The sequence below is a fragment of the Ambystoma mexicanum genome, chromosome 12, assembly GCF_040938575.1.
Source record: "Ambystoma mexicanum isolate Mex_15411 chromosome 12, UKY_AmexF1_1, whole genome shotgun sequence".
Classification (NCBI taxonomy): Eukaryota; Metazoa; Chordata; class Amphibia; order Caudata; family Ambystomatidae; genus Ambystoma; species Ambystoma mexicanum.
In genome coordinates, this window is record NC_090936.1 from 465844091 (window position 1) to 465862807 (window position 18717).

The following is an 18717-nucleotide window of genomic DNA, read 5'->3' on the forward strand; positions in this document are numbered from 1 at the left end:
CCAGAACTGATCCTATACCCGATACTATAGGTCTTCCCGGGATAGGTGTTTTCCCTTTGTGAATTTTTGGTAAAGCGTAGAACGCTGGTCTCCTTGGTGTTTTTAGGGATAAGAACTCATATTCCTTAAGGCTAATGTGGCCTTCAGCGATGGCTTCCTCCAGGATGGGTTGGATCAAATTCTGGATATCCTCAGTAAGGTCTTTTCCCAGATGTCTGTAACTAGTTTGGTCTTCCAGTAGGGTTCGAACCATCAAGTTGTAGTCTTCCAAATCCTGTATTACAGTTGCTCCCCCCTTGTCTGCTGGTTTTATTACAATCTGGTCATTCTCTGCCAGTGTCTTAAGGGCATCTTTTTCTTTCCTTGAAAAATTGTTAAAGACCTGATGTTCCTTTTCAAGTTTGTTTTTCAATACTTTTGAAAAGTGCTTTCTCAAAAGTAATAGATTCTGGAGAGATCCCATTCAATGGTATTTTATCAAAGGTCGATTTGTTTTTTAAATCTGTGGCACATTTTTCTGCCAATTTAGGGGATTCAGTTTCCAAAAGTGTACCAAAATACTGTTTGAGCCTTATCTTTCGGATCAATTGCGCTGCCTCGATCCGAGTTTGAAACGGATCATGTTGAGAGGTAGGTACGAAGGATAATCCTTTTTCCAACAGTATATGTTGTTCCTGTGTAAGTATTATTTTGGAAAGATTTATGAACAGAGACGTCATGCAGGGAGGGGTGATCTGAGTCATAGGTGGTTGTATCAGATGGGCTGGTCTGTATCTTTCTCCCATTGTGTTCCCGTTTTATTGTGTAGTCCTATCTTTATCCATCTGCCATGTCACCATTTTCTTTTTTGAATATTTTGAGTTGTTTAAGCTTTTTAGGGTGGGTGCTGGTCCACCCTCGTCCCTTGCTGCGTGTGACGCGGGGTGACTGGTTCTGCCATTGGGCATTCCATTGTCCTTTTCCCCTGTTCCTTGTTTTTCCCTGTCCTCGATGAAAAAACCTGGGTGCTGTGGGAGCATTGCTATTGGGTATATTTTGAAGGCCACTTGATGATGCTAGGCTCTGGTTGCTTCCACTTGAACTTCCGCTTGAGAATGTCCAGTGGACGGTCTTGGGCGTGGTTGTATTTGCTTTCTGTTGTATTGGTTATATTGTTGGCTAGTTTGTGCAGATATTTGACTCTGATCTTCATAATAAGCATCTGTGATATATGGGTATATATTTTCTTGTGTAAAGCTTGCAAGATCTTTTCTTAGTTTGCCAACTATTTTATTTAGGTTGAAATCCTTAAAGTCTTTAATTGTGGCATCGAGATCTTCAATACTCTTTTTATAGCTAGCAATGGCAGTAGCTGTTTTTAGGGTGTCTTGTTTTTCTTGGATCTCCTTCATCATTTTTTCTGAGACTGTCTTCACTGTGCTTATAATAAGTATCAGCCAGTCCCTTTGTCAGGGTGCCCAGGTCCTAGGCGCAGGAGCAACATGGTACCAATCACCCCCTCAATGGTCTCAGTGCCTGCAAGTCAAAGCTTACACAGGCCTCTTTAACCAGAGCGGGGAAGGAGGGTTAGGATCTCGATGAGTGGATAGGTAGAGGGATTTTAGGGTAACCGGATTGAGGGTTAGGGAGAGATTATGGATGGGAATGGGGATTTTAGGGTAAACGATGACTGCACACTTTCCTCAAACTGGCTGAAGGTTCTGTTTAAACACCTTCACATGTAAAGGTGTTTCCTTTCACATTTCGCCTCAGAACAAACATGTACGTGCTCCCATGAACACAAAGACTAAACATATTAGAGTTAACATCAAACAATTGTTGGCAAGAGCCCATTGCAGTTTCATGAGCACAGTCACATGCACTAGCATACTTAGCTTTTTTCTTCAGTCTTTTTAGTCCTGTCCTGCAAAGGCTGTCGAGTCCTGTGCCACGTCCTTGCAATCTGAAGTCCAGGTTCAAATCAGGTTCAAACTAAAAGAAAACAAAGGACAAGCATTAGCGTATGCTTTTTAGCTCTGTCGGTCTCTCACTCCCATTCGCTCGTACAACACGCATTCAGCACTTAGTGTGCTCCAAGAATCTCAAGTTGCTATGGGTGCGCTGCCGCGCGTGGCTTGCTAATTCCAGGTTTTGCGGTTTTGCCCAAACGCGGTCTAGTTGCTATGGGTGCGCTGCCGCGCGTGGCTTGCTAATTCCAGGTTTTGCGGTTTTGCCCAAACGCGGTCTTTCTTCAGACCGGGGTTTTACGGTTTGCCCAAACACGGTCTTTCTTCAGACCGGGTGCCTTAAGTTATACTTTTCCGTCTCATGCGCCTTTCCGGCGTATTCTCCGCGAGATGAATGTAAATAAAATTATAAACACTCTCTTTCTTGACCTTCACAAATGCGCCAATATGACTCCCATGAACCCGCCCACTTAGCTTCTACGTGGTGCGCAGGGGCTCTGAAGGGGTCGGGAAATGCCCTCTGCGCTTCCCCTAGGGGTCTCAGGAACTGCTTGAGCTGAGCGGTACTTATCTTTTCTCTGTGAGGGGCCGGATCGCTGTTCCAGAGGCTCTGGACCCCTCGCGTGTGGATTCCGGGAGCTGCTGGGCTCACGTCCTCACTCCTCAGCTTCTCAAGCACAAGCCCCGTGCCTTGCGCATGTGCATTTGTCGCGCGCCACACCCAGCGCGGCTTCCCATTGGCTTGCGGGCCCGCAAAGCCTGCTGGGTATTGTAGTTCCGGCGGGCTGAACGCTGGATTAGTCTGCAGAAATGGCACAACAGCCCTTTAAAGTACGGGAACCCTCTGGATCTGGGTTTCTTCATGGTCACTGGCCCCACAGCCCCAATAGTACTTGGCCTAAGGCCAGCCTTACCCCTGACAGCACTCCCCCTCCCACGGAAGGCAGGTCCCAAGGTTTCTCAGGGTAGTTTTTGTGGAAAGTGCGCAGCAATCGTGGGGCACGTACATGGTCTGAGGGTTCCCAGGAGCGGTCTTCAGGCCCATACCCCACCCAGTCAATCAAATAATAGATTTGGCCATTCTTTAATTTTTTAGAGTTCAAAATTGCTCGGACCTCATACTCCGGCTCCCCCTGTACAAGTACTGGGTGTGTTTTTTGAGTGCGTACCCCAGGCGGGGCTGGCTTCAACAGTGACGTATGGAAAGTAGGATGGATTTTCATCTGGGATGGTAGGGCCAGTCGTACCGCTACTGGGTTAATTACTTTTTCAATGCTGAACGGGCCTAGATAGCGAGGTTCAATTCTGATTATTAATCCCATAGGGGCTGCATGTGCACGTAGATATTCTGTCATTATAGTGCCCTGCAACTCTGTGCGTATGAGTAGTTTTTTCAGAATTTCAAGTTCATTCCATTCATTGCCGCTGCTTTGTGCTTCTGGTATACCCTCTGTGCCTAGGATGGATGGATTCGCCAAGATATTCTCCACCAGGTCTTTTGCAAAAGCCAGATATCTTGCCTCTACCACATTTATGAATGTCTTGGGTGCTGGAGATTGTCGTCAACACGGATGGGAGGAAAAAGAGCATTGTCCGGCTGGGCCGTTGTGTTCCTAAGAGCTAGTTATGAAAAAATGGCACATTTGGCATGGGTTCACAGCCACTGGCTGTCCGAAGGAAATGGAAATGTATCCACAAAATTAGAACCTGATTTGGGAATCAATACCTCAAATCTTCCCTGTCGTCGTATCACACTTGGATTCGAGTCACATTTATTCAATTATTACTTCTCTTTTGGAATTAATCCATAGTTATGAATTCCTGTGTTTTGCCTTCAGGGTTCCACACATTTTGGTTTGTTTTCTGTGTTGTTTTCCAAATAAACATTAATTTCTTATTTGCGTTTTTTGGATTGCAACTAGTTAAAATGTAGAGTATTTCGTCTACTGTCTCTCGATGGAAAAGGAGATTATATAAATCGAGAAGCAGAGCTTGTGAATTCACTTCGCCAAAATTTTAAAAAACACAGAGACTGTGTGTTTCGGAGCATTGGACCTGCACCGATGATAGTCGAAGACGACTAGTCGTCAAAGGTAACTCCTATTTCTTTGGGTTCGGAGGTCTGTTTTTTGTGTGAACTTCATTCCTCAGTTTATTAAAATGACGATCCACAGCTGCCGTACACCGGCACACAGTGAGTATGCCGGCACAGCCCCTGGATGCTGCCCAGCGACACATGGCTGCACTGGATTGCAGGCAGCAGGCTGGTGCGCAGAGCCAGCATTGCCGACATTCAAGCAGGTGTCAGCCACAGGGACAGGATTCCGTTGTGGCAACCACCTCGTCGCCAGTGTTGGGTCAGGGAGTGCCATATCCTGGGGCATCCTCCCTGACAAATAAAGGGACACGGAAACCAGTTAACTGTGTCTGGGCCCCGTGCTCACGAATACCTTGTAACACAGGACTGCTCCTTTCCTTCACATCACAACACGCCATGACTTATTACGCCATGGCTCCATTAAAGGGGTACACACCACACACACCAATAAATGATTACAGCTGTAGCTTTAGTTTCCTCATTCTGGTTAAAAGCCTACTCTTACCAGCATGCAAAGTACTGTTAACTGAAACAAATCTAAAGAAACTCAGTGAGACTGAAATGATCGCAGCCCCAGATTTGCAAATTTATACACCCCCTTCCCTTTCTAATCAGCTAACATTTACACCTCTTGGTGACCATCACAACAACACACATTTCCCATTTACTTTAGTTATTTATTTATTTAAAAAACATATGGCAGCATGCCTTGTGTGTACAACATGAAATACAATTACACTGATAAAAACATACATTGTTAATGCTAATCAGCAACAATTCCTAAAAAACACAAATTTGTTTGTGTGAACTTTACAGTGATCCGCACAGTTCATCAATAAATACCAAAGCAAATTTACACTCCTAAAAACAATTGAATAAATACATCTGATAAAACACATTAGATCAGTATCTGCATAATGTCAACACATTTCCAGTAAAATGTTACAATGTAAAGAATCAAATTAATATCACAGCCATTAAGAAAAGCCGGCCTTACCATAGTTAGGTCGGCCATATTAATACTGTTATTATATGCCTTAAGATATTTCCAACGGAAGGCCAGCAAACTTTTGCATTCAAGTAGAAGATGTTCCAAGCTCTCCACAATGTCATTCCCACACAACCGACAATAGCGTATATTACGAGGAATCCCCCACTGAGCACCCCCGAGTCAATAAGGCAATGCTTGTATTGAATTTGAGCCTAACGTATTGCTTTGCAAATGAGCTATTAGGAAAGGCTTTTATGTAAGTAGGCATGGTATCTCTTTTTACTATATATTCACATAACGAGGTATGATTTTTACCGGAAAACAGATTGATTAGGTACTGTTCTCTACTATGTTCAATGAGTTTTTCCTCGAGACAATTCTTTTTAATGTAGACTGCACCATCCGGTCTCACTCCACAGCATCCTGCTTGCCATTTCATGCGGGTGCCAAACACCCAGGGTGCCCAATGTGAGATAATTATCAAGGTCAAAAAAGGCAGCCATGAATACAGCACTCATTGTGTCAAGTCTAACTTTGAGCAATTTGTCACAAAATAAAACCGTTTTTTTGTTGCATCATACACGATACCAGGTAACTCAAACTCTAGATACAATAATTCAACTGGTGTTGTCGGAGGTAGCCCAAGCAGCTTACGTAATACGTTAGCTTTGTATCTTCTCAAGGAGTCAATGTACTTTCCACCCCATATTTGAACACTATAAAATAGGATTGAACGAACTTTCGTCTGATATAGTAACAACACTGTCTGAAATGACACCCCACATTGGTTAGTTACAAAGCGAGATATCATATTGATTACTATATTACATTTACTCTTTATCACTTCCCAATGCGTCACCCATTTCAGGTTGCTCTGTAGATGTAATCCTAAGTATTTATATGAGTCTACGTTCTCTAGCCCCACAGCATTCAGGGTACAAGTAGTGTGGGGAAAAACACCATTGTCTTGCTTTTCTCTGTGTTTATAACCAAGCATTTTTGACTTGTGTATTTCCCTAATGATTCAACAAGGCACTGCAAACCCTTAGGAGTGTAGTCGACCGACACCAAATCTTCGGCATAAGCTAGCCAATTTAAGGAGTGGTGACCTACTATAAACAGGCATTGTCGTGGGTTTTAAGAATTACAGACCCACGTCAGAAGGGTATAGATTAAATAGGGTAGCAGCAACCAGACACCCCTGCTTAACTCCACAACGGGTGGTAAAGGGAGCAGTTAGGCTGCCCTGACCATCCAGTCTTATTCCTACAGAGGTATCTTTATATAAATGCATAGGCATCTTCAATAGAGCAGCTGGTATGTTCCATACCATGAGCATTTTCCATAGCAGGTCACGGAGCACCGTGTCGAACGCGGCTGATAAGTCTATGAAAGCTGCATATACTTTGACATGCCTGCTCACCCAGGTGTATTCGATGGAGGATATCAATATCAGTAGGTTGTGTGCCGTGTTAGAGTCTTTGACAAAACCCATCTGATTTGGGGGCAGAATCCTATTTGTGTCAATCCAAGTGTTCAGCTCAATCAACAAGACCTTTGCTAATACTTTAGAGGACACATCTAACATCGCCAACATGCGATAATTTGCAGCCAGATTCCCTGGGCCTATCTTATGCACTGGCAATATTTTGCTTTCCCTCCCAGTCGGCGGTATAACACCCACAAAGCCAATGTGGAGAAAAGCAAATATAGCCCATGCGCCCATTGGTCAAAGGTGTGTTTGATCACAGCATTACAAATGCCATCGGGTCCAGAGGCTCGAGATTTATTTAGGTGTCTATTGATATTAGCTATGTCATAGCGGGTCGACTGGCATGTCCATATTTAATTTATGGATGGAATAGACACATCACTCTCATTCAAACCCAAGATTTTTGCGATATGTGCTTCCCACTCTGGTTCATTAACACCAATGGTGGGTAGCCCTCGTGGTTGTGTGCCACGCATTAGTTCCCAAAACCGATTGGTGTCTTTCTCCGGGACTAACTGCGCAATGTCCTTCCATTTATTCCTATTCTGCATTTTTTTTATATTCAGATAAGCATTTGCGATATTGCCGTTTCAGAGATTTAATGTAGTGGGCAACTTCAATGGCAGAGTAGGGTCTAATTTTAAAATAGGAAACATTGCTAATTGCCTTTCCAAGAACACGTTTGGCAGCAGCTATTATTGATAGTTAACCTCTTGTTGGGATACTGCTCTGAGAACATCAAGCCCAGATGCAGCCCCTCCTCTCACCATGCACACAGCTTCTTTGCAGGAAGAGGAGAGGGAAGGGGCAGGGGAAGAGGCCCAAGAACCTCAGACACCAAAATAACTGCACAGTGCTCATTTTGGTGTCTGGTGCGAGGAGCTACTGCGAAGCCTCTGACGAGCTAGTGGCTCGCGAGCTACTTGTTGGAGATCCTGGTTGTAGAGCAATTAAGGTGGACACTAAGTTTTGATTGCAGAAAGGGAGGTATACTCTTTGTCTGGAATCAAGCATACCGTCCATGGGAAGCAGTTAGGAGCTTTAGGTAGTTACCACACATAGGAGCTAATTTCTGAGTGTCCCATAATTTGGTGGCGGGTACCTGTTATGTTTACACTTTGATATAACCGTGTCCCCGTCGCCAAATTCTGGTCACTTGCACTGCGTGGTGCAAATGTAAAGCGCAAAATGCAACCTACAACACCACCTGTTGTCCTTCGCTTTTGCACTCTGCAGTGCAAAGTGAGTAAACGCTGCATGGCATGCTGGCAGTGTTTACCTTTGATTGCGAGCGCTGCTTCCCATGCCTGCGTGCGCACATGGTAAGCAGTGTGCACAATTAAAAATAAACTCTGTCCGACATGCATGTCACATAGCGTTTATTTGTAATTGTAAACGTTGCCTGCCAGCGTTTACAATGGATCCCTATTGTGGTCCACCTGTTTTTGGCTACTGCATAAAGCTGATGGACCTCAAAGGGATCGCCAGCATTTGCGCCGGGATGAAAAGCATTTGTATGGCGGGGAGGAATAGATGCGTCAAAAACGCAAATTGCGTTCTGCCCCTCCTGTCCGCCATACAGATTAATGAAAATGGGGGGTAACGTAAGGAACGTGTGTACAAGCCTTTACACAAGGCGTATCCTCATTTTCCTTACGTTACACCCCCACGGACATGAGCCCCATAGTATTTGGTTCAGTGATGGGCTCAAAATGTGCACCAGCTGTCGAGTTTAATCGTAGTGTCTATTTTACCTTTTGCATTCATCCAGATTGAAACCACTGGGCAGGGGCGTTGCTAGGGGGGGGCTAAGGGGGCTATAGCCCCTGATCTTTTGGTTGTAGCCCCGGATAGAATCTCAGGAGCTACAGCCAAAAGACTAGCTAGCCCCCAGTCCCAACAGTTCCGACATGAGCGTAGCCCCGGGTCTTTTCCAGACCTAGCAACTCCCCTGCCACTGGGATAGTCATTTTTTTTGTTTTGTTTACAATTAAAGCATAATGGATCCCCTATGATGGACACAAAGTTGTAGAGTGTAGTTTATGTGCAGCCCGCTGTGTACTGGCTCCTATATCGACCAAAGGTAGCTCCTTCTTGCTGGGTGATGCCTGAGGCGCTGCGTTTTGCTCCTGCCCGAGTGTCGAGTCGTGATTTCGACCCCTGCTGCGTTGGGGCGCTCGCTCGTTATTCTTCGCAGCCCCCTCTATTCGGTATTGCAGTGCGGAGTAACACAAGCGCAGGACAGCGCCACTGGTGCCAGCCACTTCTGTGTTGAAAGCATGAGCTCTCGAAGGGGCAGGTGTTGCACCTGCACGTTGCCCGGATCGATGTGTGCGCCTTTGCGTTTGGTCCCCACAGTCCCACCCGCGCAGGTTTTTCGCGGCCAAGTGCAATGGTCCAGTAAAAACACTATCATAGCCTCGCCTCCCTAGGGGGGCGCCCCCATTCCACCCTCCCGTTCTTGCACTTGATTGAAATGTTGGCGCAACAAGGATGGAAGCGGCGCGCCGGGCTGGGAGGCGCCGTCATTGCCATGGCAGCCCGGCTGCGAGCGTGACAGCGGCGGCGGCGGCGTGCGAGGGCCGGCCCTCCTCATCCGTGCGATGGGTGTTTGATTGCTCGGCCGTGCGGAGCAGGGAGAGAGGAGCGCCCTCCCCCCTGCTCGCCCTGCTCTTCCCTTCAATGTAACTTTCTTGTTTTCCCTGGCAGGGGGCTGGAGCTCGCCACCCCCCTCCACAGATGTGATCCTGGAGCCGGGAGGGGGCCGAGCAGGGGCGGGCTGCGGCGGCTGAGGGCCCAGGACTCTGGAGCCGAGGCAGGGCCAGCGAGGGACCCCCGGCCAGCAACAGCCCGGGCTGAGCAGGGAGCCCCAGCCGGGGCGGCGAGCCTGGATCTGCTGTCCCAGAGGGATTTCTGACTGGATCCCAGATCACCCACCCCCTCCCCGGGCTCTGCAGGAAGGATCATCCTGATCTGTCACCAGAGCTTTGCAGCAATAATCTACCACTGGATCCCAGGATCAGCTCTTTCTCTCCAAAGCTCTGCAGGGAGCATTTCGGTTAGGATCTGCTGATCTCCCGCAGGGTGCCGCCCCCCTCCCCTGGCTCTGCAAGTGGATCGCCCCCTGCTGCTTCCTCTCGCCGGGGCTCTGCACTGAGCTATCCCTGGACAGAATGCGCTGATCCCTCCCCGGAATCAGCCTGGCCTTCACTGGGCAGATCACTCGTTTCCTTATTGGACCTGCTGCTACCGCCTCAGACGTGTTGCTCACTAGTGTCCCCCGAGGGCTTCTGTCTCCAGTAGCTCTCCCAGAGACCCCTTTCGCCTTATCTGGGTAGATCCCTCTGCCAAGATCTCCTTTCCTTCTATATCCCTCTGGTGTACCGCTGTATCCCGGACTTCCCTCACTAGGTCGATCTCCTTCCACAAGTGGATCTGAACATAATCTGCCAACCCCTGCTTCCTGGAGATCGAGCCCTCTTGTTGGATTTCGCCCCATCTTCCTGCAAGATCTTCCCGGATCTCTTCCTTTAGCGGGCGGATTCTCCTTTGCCGGGTGGAACTCTTCATCTGGGGGTGGATCTTCGCTTCCCCCGGGGTGGACCTCTCCCGGGCCGGGGATGCCTCAGCGCCCGGAGGAGGGGAGAGCGAGCGGGCTCCGACCTGCCCCATGCACCGGTCGCTAAAACCCATGCACCCCGGTGGCGGCTGCACTGCGGCCAGCGGCGCCACTGGATGAGGCCCGGCCCTGGAGCTGCAGCCGCGGCAGACACCGTCCCTCGCCTTTCTGCGCCTGCCATGAAGCACAACCCGCCCTGCACCGATGGCCCCTGTGTACGGAGGTAAGGCTGTGGCCCCACGGTCTAGCGATGTACAGTTATGCACAACGCCCCGTGTATATGCAGGGAGGAAGGGATACCTGGCTGTCAAGTCTATGTATGCACCAAGCGTGCACCCAGCCTGCACCAAACATGACGGGATGTGTGCGCGCCTCGCCTCCGGATAAGCATTCAGTCAGCAACCTGCCCCTGTATGTGCAGGGAGCGCCTGCCTGTATTTATGCGACCAGTAACGCGGCAGAAGTGAGTAACGCATTGGTAGCTGGCACTTTAACTACACAGGTATTCCTTGCTCCCCGCGCCCCCTTAAAAAGCCCCAGGCATTTTATTTTGTAATGTGGCTTGTGTGCGCGGGGCAGTAATCTGCGTTAATCGCATAGAGTGGTTGACTCTCGGTGTGTCGTGCACGGTGGCAGTGAGGCTGACGTGTAGCTGTCACGAGCCCTCCTCGTTTCTCTGCCTTGGGTTAAATGGGCCTTCCCGCAGCGTGGCAACCCCCCCACGTCCCCTGCACATCTCCTCCATGGCCACGGGTCTCTTGGTGGCACGTTGGTTTCTCCCAGGGCCGCATCTCTCCCGCGGGCACATACATGCTTTAAACACGGGACACTGTTCTCCAACTAACACATTCCACAGTGACACCGACGCATCTCTGCCGTGCATGACTTTCGCCCACGAACACACCTCTCCTACTTGTCTGCTATGGGAAAAACAAGCATTTCAGGGCCCCATGTTTCCCGGGGGCCCATTTCTACTGGTAAACATTTCTCTCAGTGGCTCATTACTGCGTGTGCTTTCACATTTCCCAACCGTTTCCCCTAGTGGCACATCTCTCCTGGTCCCTGGCACTTTGGTTACAGTGACACTTTTCCTATCGAGGGCGCTTTTTTTCCCAGTACACGCTTTGCTCCCAGGAACTGGTGCCTCCCGTAGACATGACTTGCTTCAACCTCTGTAGGCCACTTTTCTATCAGGGGTACAATTCACCCAGTGAGCGCCACATCTCTCCCAGGCACATCACATTTCCCCCAAGGTGGTATGGTTGGGGGCACATTTCTCCCCTGGGCCCACGTATCCTATTCCCACCCGAGGTACATTACTCCCATTGGCACTCCCAGGAGACTTGTGCCTAGGACTGCCTGCCCATTTTATTTTCACACCCCTCCTGTGTGTTGCACACCCCCCCTCTTTCCATTGCTTGATATGGTCAGGGGGAGCAGGGTGCACTCTGTCCTTCCTCTCTGTCAATGCGTGTGTTGCACACCCCTCTTTCCATTGCTTGAGGTGGTCAGGGGGAGCAGGCTGCACTCTGTCCTTCCTCTCTGTCAATGCGTGTGTTGCACACCCCTCTTTCCATTGCTTGAGGTGGTCAGGGGGAGCAGGCTGCACTCTGCCCTTCCTCTCTGTCAATGCGTGTGTTGCACACCCCTCTTTCCATTGCTTGAGGTGGTCAGGGGGAGCAGGCTGCACTCTGTCCTTCCTCTCTGTCAATGCGTGTGTTGCACACCCCTCTTTCCATTGCTTGAAGTGGTCAGGGGGAGCAGGCTGCACTCTCTCCTTCCTCTATGTCAATGCTCGTGCAAGCCGACCTAGGAAATCGCTGTCTGCCTTCTCTGCCACACTCCCCCAAACTTCACTGGGTGGGAATTTTCACGACTGGGGACCCTCGCACCCCCCTCATTACACTGTAACCAGGGCCCTCTATTTATTATCACTCTAACCTACCCCCAAATGTATATACCGTGAAATGCGTCATTTTAAAGTCTGTATTTTGGGCTGCCCAGTAATGGCATGATTGATACCCGATATCATACTGGTATAAACTCCCCACCCCACTGCCTGTGACTTTATGAATGCACTGGAGGGCCAGATGGGGGAGGACTAGTCATTCTTTGGGGCTCAAAGGGGTCTTCAAAAGGCCGTCCCTTTCAAAGAAGGGTCCTTTGAGAGCTATGTGTGTCTCTCTTGTGGGTTTCAGCACTTTCCGAATGCGTGGTCACTTTTTAATATTAAGCAGACTTCTTATTTTTAACCTGTGACTGGCCACGTCGTGCCTCCCCCACTAACTTCGTCACTTAGAATTTCTCCTTTTTTTCTGAGCTGCACTGAACGTCTGTTTCAGGGATGATTGCCCCCAGTTTCTGTTTTTAAATCTGCCCATGATTCACAGCGCAATTATATAATGTATCCGCCCAATAGCCTCAGTTTATGGGCAAAGAGCAAACATTAAAAAAAAACGCTGTCAGTGGGCAACCCGCGGGTGTGGGCTCAGATTTGGGGCATCTAGGCAATTACACCGCAGCCTGGTTTTTCAGAAAAGCTTTGGGTGAGGGGGTGCACTCGTGCCGGGCGTGATTGTCCGGCGGAAGCGCAGCGTCATTGGCAAATCATCCATCCGGTCTATATTGGGTTCATCTGGCCGACCGGGGGAGTCTGCCACCTGCCAGTCCCTGCTCCAGCCCCTCAATCCTGTCTTGGGACTGACTCTATCAGTCCCTAATCGATGATCCCAGACTGGAAGGACGACCCATGTGTTCACCCAGGCTATCTATCTGACTTGCAACGGGCTCTGTCTGGCCCAGCCCCTCAGGCCTGACATCCAACAGGCTCTCGCCCCAGACCCCTCCAAACCCTTCAAGCCTGACATGCGGTTGACTCTACCTCAGGCCGTTGGGCAGCAGCCGCCTGTGGATGGACCGCCATTTCCCCATTGTCCAGTCTACCTCTCGGAGACAGCAGCGACGGGCCCCGTTAAACATTAACCGTGTTTATGATGTTTTCCAGCCCAACTCTGCCGAAATAGACGTTTGTACCGCTGCTCAGAATGCAACATCTGCAAATAGAATGACTCCATTTTGAGTTTGTCCCGAACAGGCTTCCGTTGTGCGGCCCACAGAAGGCCTTTTTTTGTGGGCAGCAGTAGATCGGTTATGCAACAGTGGTGTGCATAACGGCGTGCCATCGCAGTGAGGTCAATTCCAGAACATTTTCAGCTAATGAATGTGGCCCCTCATAAACCACCCCTCCCCTAGTAGTCCCAACCTTGTATAAGGCCAAGCAACGTGACTTTTAAAGCAACAAGCGTCGTGCCTTTGCTCTGCTCCTTTTGTCATTGGAGCTGTCCGGCCTGACTGCAGTGACACCTGGAACACAACTCCTTTATTTTAATTACGTCTATTAAATATAGCTCATGCCCGAGAGCGGGGAGCTGCTGAGCGTTTTACAGAGAGCATTTGTTGTCATAGAACCTAAGCTTTAAGTGGGCCAAGGCTAGCCTGGGCTCAGTCCCCCCTCCCGCCCGCTGCCTTGATTCACACTTACCCAGACAGCCTCGACAACCGTTCAAACCCACGCACTGCCGGTGACTAGCCAGTGTCACATTGCATTGTGCTACTACTTAGGTGGAGGATTGCGTTTGGTTAATTCATAGACTGCTTGACACATAAAGAGCTTCATGTGTCAAGTAGTTTATTTTATAAAACAAAAGAAATTGTGCACCTATGAAATAGTACAGTGGGCAGGGCTCAAGTTGCAATCCCTAGCACCAGACAATTAAACAAAAATACTTTTTTTTATTGTCATCTGCTGAGGATTCGAACCCGAGCGCTGTTGATGACAGCCAGCGTCACATTGCACTGTGCTATTCCGTAGGGCGTGGATTCCATTGGTTTCATTCAATCGACTGCTTGATACAGTCTATTGGACGAAACAAAATGAGACGGTGCAGTTTGACCCTGGATGGGGTGAATCCACAGCGCAAGAGAACAAAAAAAAAGTAACTCAACCACTTTTCTTTTTTATTGACGTCTGCTGCGGACACTTCAGGCCACTCCCCCTCGTTGCAGCCCCACTTAAAGCACTGCGTGGGCCTAGGATGATGAGCGAAGGTGGGGTGGTGTGTGTGCGTGCGTGCGTGCGTGCGTAAAGCAAATCCCTCGTTTCTAAAATGATCATGTTAGCCACTAGATTATTTCATGAGGCACCCGCCACGTGACAGCACCAGCAAATTATATGGCACCCCACACATAGAATTGTCTTCAGGCGCTTGAGGGGCGGGCACTATCGCTGCCAAGCAGGGTCTTATCATTTCCACAATCTGATACACAAAGATCCCTGCAGTAGGCCATCCACCCACCGAGATATCTCGCTGATCAAAGCTGGCAAGGGGCTTCTTTCATAGTTCATGTCCCAAAAAATGAAAGGGCACAGAGGTGGCCAGAAACTTACATGAAATACAGTGGATCGGTTTACACCCCCCGCCCCTCCACAACCCCACCACTGGTTCCCGAAATCAGGAAGTGCGTGTACATTGGTCCTTTCATGGGTGGAATAATGTTGGATGATTAGAGGGACTGGACACCTATGAGAAGGGGGCCTTGTAGCTACGGGGGCATTGCAGGGGCACTCCGGGGCAGGAACTGGGGCTTTGGCTGACACCGTCCCACACACCCTGTTGGCATTTTAATATTCCACACACCTACACGGCGCAGCAGCACAGACTTAGACACCTGAAGGCGCTGCATGGTGTATGGCAGAAGCGCTGTGCTGGCCTATGAGTCACGTCTTCTAATCATATGTGTCTTGGCAGTGCCCCTTCACCCCCTCTGATTCTAATTCCCTCCCAACAGCTCATACTCATAGCTCTCAACCTTTTCTGTCCCCAGTGCGGGGGAAAGCAGATGAGTTCCTTTTTGGCGGGTGAGAGCGCGTACCCTGGTTTTGTGAGGTGGGCGGGAGCAGCGATTGAAAAGTATTGCACTTCCCTTCCCTCAATCATGCACCATTTATAATCAGCCAAGAAAAGCATTCCAGATGCCCCTTGTGCTTGATGATGACTGTGAGGGTGGGGGGCAGGTGGCATTTTCTGGACGCCCTCTTTAAGCCTGGCAAGTAGTGCTCCTGGGCCCCCAAGCCCTGACCGTCCTCCTCTGGAGCAGGGCATGCACGGGCCCATGACCAGAGTGGCAATGACTGGTGCCCTAAGAACAGCTATGACATGACAGCCTCCGCCAGTGTATGTATCGGAAGCAACTTCTCCATCCAAGCTGGCACACGTCTATTGTGTGTAATATCCATATGCATGCATGTGTATATAGGTATGCACATGTATATGTATGTATAATATATACCTGAGATTTAGATGAGCGGCTTCAGGCATGATGTAAGGATTTGCGTGAATTGCCCCTACAGTTTATAAGCAAAGTTTGCCCTAACACAAGTCAATACAGTGAGCATGACTGAGGTAGGCAACAATAACCCATGCCATTCAGCGCTCACAAAATCTACTTGCCCACTAGCATCGGCTAGTAGTTTTTATGACGGGCAAGTAACATTTGCACGATACTTGAACTTGCTGGCGAGTATGGGGATGTTAGAAACTTATTTTTCATTTACTGCAAACACCCTTTGTTTGTAGTAAATGGCAAATGCATGTTTAACTGTGCATGCTTGAAAGCATTGCACCAAGTAGGTAGTGTTTTTATGGCGATATGCACCATTTTACAAAAAGCAGTGGTAAGAATTTTGTCAACAATCACCTTGGGGGAAGTGCATTTCTCTTCGGTTGAGTATGTAACCTACGGAACTCACTCTGCAGGTCTAGTGGGATTTTGAAGTATTTGCAAGGCCTGCCATTGCTGCATTTAAGGCAGACCTTCAGCTTTTTAGATCAAATGCTTGCTTCCAGTTCAGAACTCAGAAGCTTGCCCCCTTGGTGGTCCTATATAGAACCCATAAAGAAGAGCCCCATTATCCCTAGAGTATCAAGTAAGGCCCATTGTGGGGTGCACTAGGGCCGTCCTTTTGCCAGCTTCTGCACAGGTTCTAAGGGCTCCTTTTTGGCACCGCCGCCCACCAATGTTCCCTCTAATTATCTTTTACTGCGGAAATGGTTGACTTTCTTGCACACTTTATTTTCCTTGTGGCCAATCGATTAACAAGGTCAGCCACTTTGTTGAGCATGCGCGGTTAGTGAGCTATTATCTCTGGAGAGAGTTTGGAAGGGAATTTCCCCTTCCACATCCACGGCAATTCTTCTGTAAAAGGTGCATTTTACAGCACTTTTTCCAAAGATAAAGGCTAAACAATGTTTTATATGAGAGTATAAACCAGTGTCACTGCTTACTATGAACAGTGCTTAGTCATTTGAACAGGGCAGTGGCAACACTTACTCAAAACCAGCCCTACAGATAGGAGGCATGTATGCCATCTGTTTTTTATTCCCTAAAACAGGACAATATAACCAACACAAAACTAGGGAGTAATAATAAACCCAATGCAAATGGAAAATAAGAAACACAGAGATGACCTCCTGCTTCTACCCATGAGTTCCACTAATATTGCCGAATCAGCAACCAGCAGAGGAGTGGCATAGGAATGGTATCCAGTACAAATGTTGCCAACAAAAATGTAGTCAGTGAAAAAATCGCAGTGAAACTATCTCTGCTGTGAAAGTCACCAAGCAAAAAGTAGTTAAAAATGTGCTGAAAAGTAGGCAAAATGCAGTAATTCGATGTTGTTAGGTTTAAGGAGAGTGCCGTGCGCTTGTGATGGCTGGGGTTAGGGTAGGGGATAGGAGTAAAGATTTTGGTTAGAATGAGGATAACAGTTAGTGTCAGGGTGGGTGTGGCAGGGCCGGTAATGTTAGTGTTTGGTTATTGGTTAGGATAGAAAGTATCTGGGTAATTAGGCTATGGTAAGGCTAGCGCTAATAGAATAATGGTTTGGCTAAGGGTTAAAGAGAGGATAGGGAGGTTGAAGAGGGCTGGTGATGTTGGCGTAGGGCAAGGGCTGTAACAAACCTACAGGTTAGGGTAGAGTAAGCATTAGGGTACAGGTTAGGGTAGAGTAAGCATTAGGGTACAGGTTAGGGTAGAATAAGCATTAGGGTAAGTGTTAGAGTTGCGGTTAGGGTTAAGCTATGGCCAGGATTTGAGCAAGGGTTTGGACTAGATAACTGGCTACAGAATTTGTGGTGAGCTGGTGATGGGGTTGGAGTTAGGTTCACTCTTTATGTTCTAGTTATTTGTTTTTTTTATATTGAGTCGCATGCAAATAAAATTCTTTAGCACACTACAGGGTTAGTGCTAGGTAAGGGCTCAGGGTAGAATAAGGGTTGTAATTAGAGTTGGTATAATTGTTAGGGATGCAGTTACAGTGATTGTGGAGGTTTTATTAGGGGTTGACCTTGTACAGCCAAGTACTTTTTTGTGTTTAAATACCATTTGTTTGGTGACCTTATAAATGGCAAAATGTTCACGCTTTCATTGCTTGCATTGAATGACTACATGTTTTTAAACACCTTTTTAGCCGACTACCTTTTCTCATGAATACATTTTCCTGGGCACATTTTCACATTGAACTATGGAAAGGCGCCCTGATAGTATTACTGCCCGATATCCAGAGACACTTTAAGCATAAAGTACCCCTATTGGCAAAGCTAACGACTGTTGTACACTTTAGGGAGTAAAATCTTATCAGAGCCCTGTTTACAGCGACAACAAGGAAGTAAAATGATTGGGCACATAATGTAGTTCAGAGTTATTTTCCCACCCTTTCTCGTCCCATCCCAGACGCAATTCAACAAGAGCCTCATTGAGTTTCTCGTAGAGCCCCTTTGTAGAAAATCACATAGCTTTGCCTTTTAAGTTAATAGCAGCAGTGCTTAGCGGTACAGCAGATAAAGTGTCTTCTCCTGTAACTAGGGGCCCCTCTCCTGCAGTTCACTGTTATCAGTGAAACAACAGGCCTGGGAATGCTGGAGGCACTGAACACATGATTATATTGCAGAGCCCTCAGCAGCGGAGCTTAGAAAAAAGCCAAAGGTGCATTTTCCTACATTGTACTAGAGTTTCCTATCCCTTAGCAAGTGCTCCAGGTAAGATTTTGAAGTAGGAGTATTTTACTCCCTGTTTTTGTAAAGTTGTGAGTAGAACTATTTTTAGGGAGTAAAAACATCAGTCCAATTCCCATAACATCAGTCCAGTTCCCATGGGAACAAAAAGAGGCCCTGGAGATAATGTTCACAGTGGCCCCAAATTGCAGGTTTTCAGTAAGCCCTACCCGTTTCCTGTGAGAAAAGGTGGAAATACCACACAAAAGGGGCCCAGGGTGCAGAGGCCTACCAGGAAATTTCCAGAGTTCTCTATAGGCTAGTCCAGGCGTGATTTTACGTGAGTAAAAATATTTTTTGACTGAAAAACAGTAATGTAATGCATTTCCTTTGCACCTAGTTATTCAAACACATTAAAAGACAACACGTCGTTCTTCCGATCAAGCAGTAAGACTACTAGTATGATATGATATGATGTGGCATTTATAACACACCTGTACACAAGTAGTTTCTTCCTGTG

The 18717-nt window shown here is 47.9% G+C and overlaps 1 protein-coding gene across 5 annotated transcripts in view; it reads left to right on the top strand.

The window, feature by feature from the left end:
• The first annotated feature begins 9044 nt into the window (after positions 1 to 9044).
• The window catches only part of HIPK2 (homeodomain interacting protein kinase 2), a 668258-nt gene continuing 658585 nt past the window's right edge, over positions 9045 to 18717 (top strand). For 3 of the 5 annotated variants that reach the window (XM_069628732.1, XM_069628734.1, XM_069628731.1), the window contains exon 1: positions 9046 to 10369. In XM_069628732.1, coding sequence (XP_069484833.1) covers positions 10351 to 10369 — 19 coding nt within the window. In that variant the 5' untranslated portion in view covers positions 9046 to 10350. Of the gene's footprint in view, positions 10370 to 18717 lie in introns of all 5 variants that reach the window. The other 2 variants (XM_069628730.1, XM_069628733.1) reach the window with 1 other exon arrangement.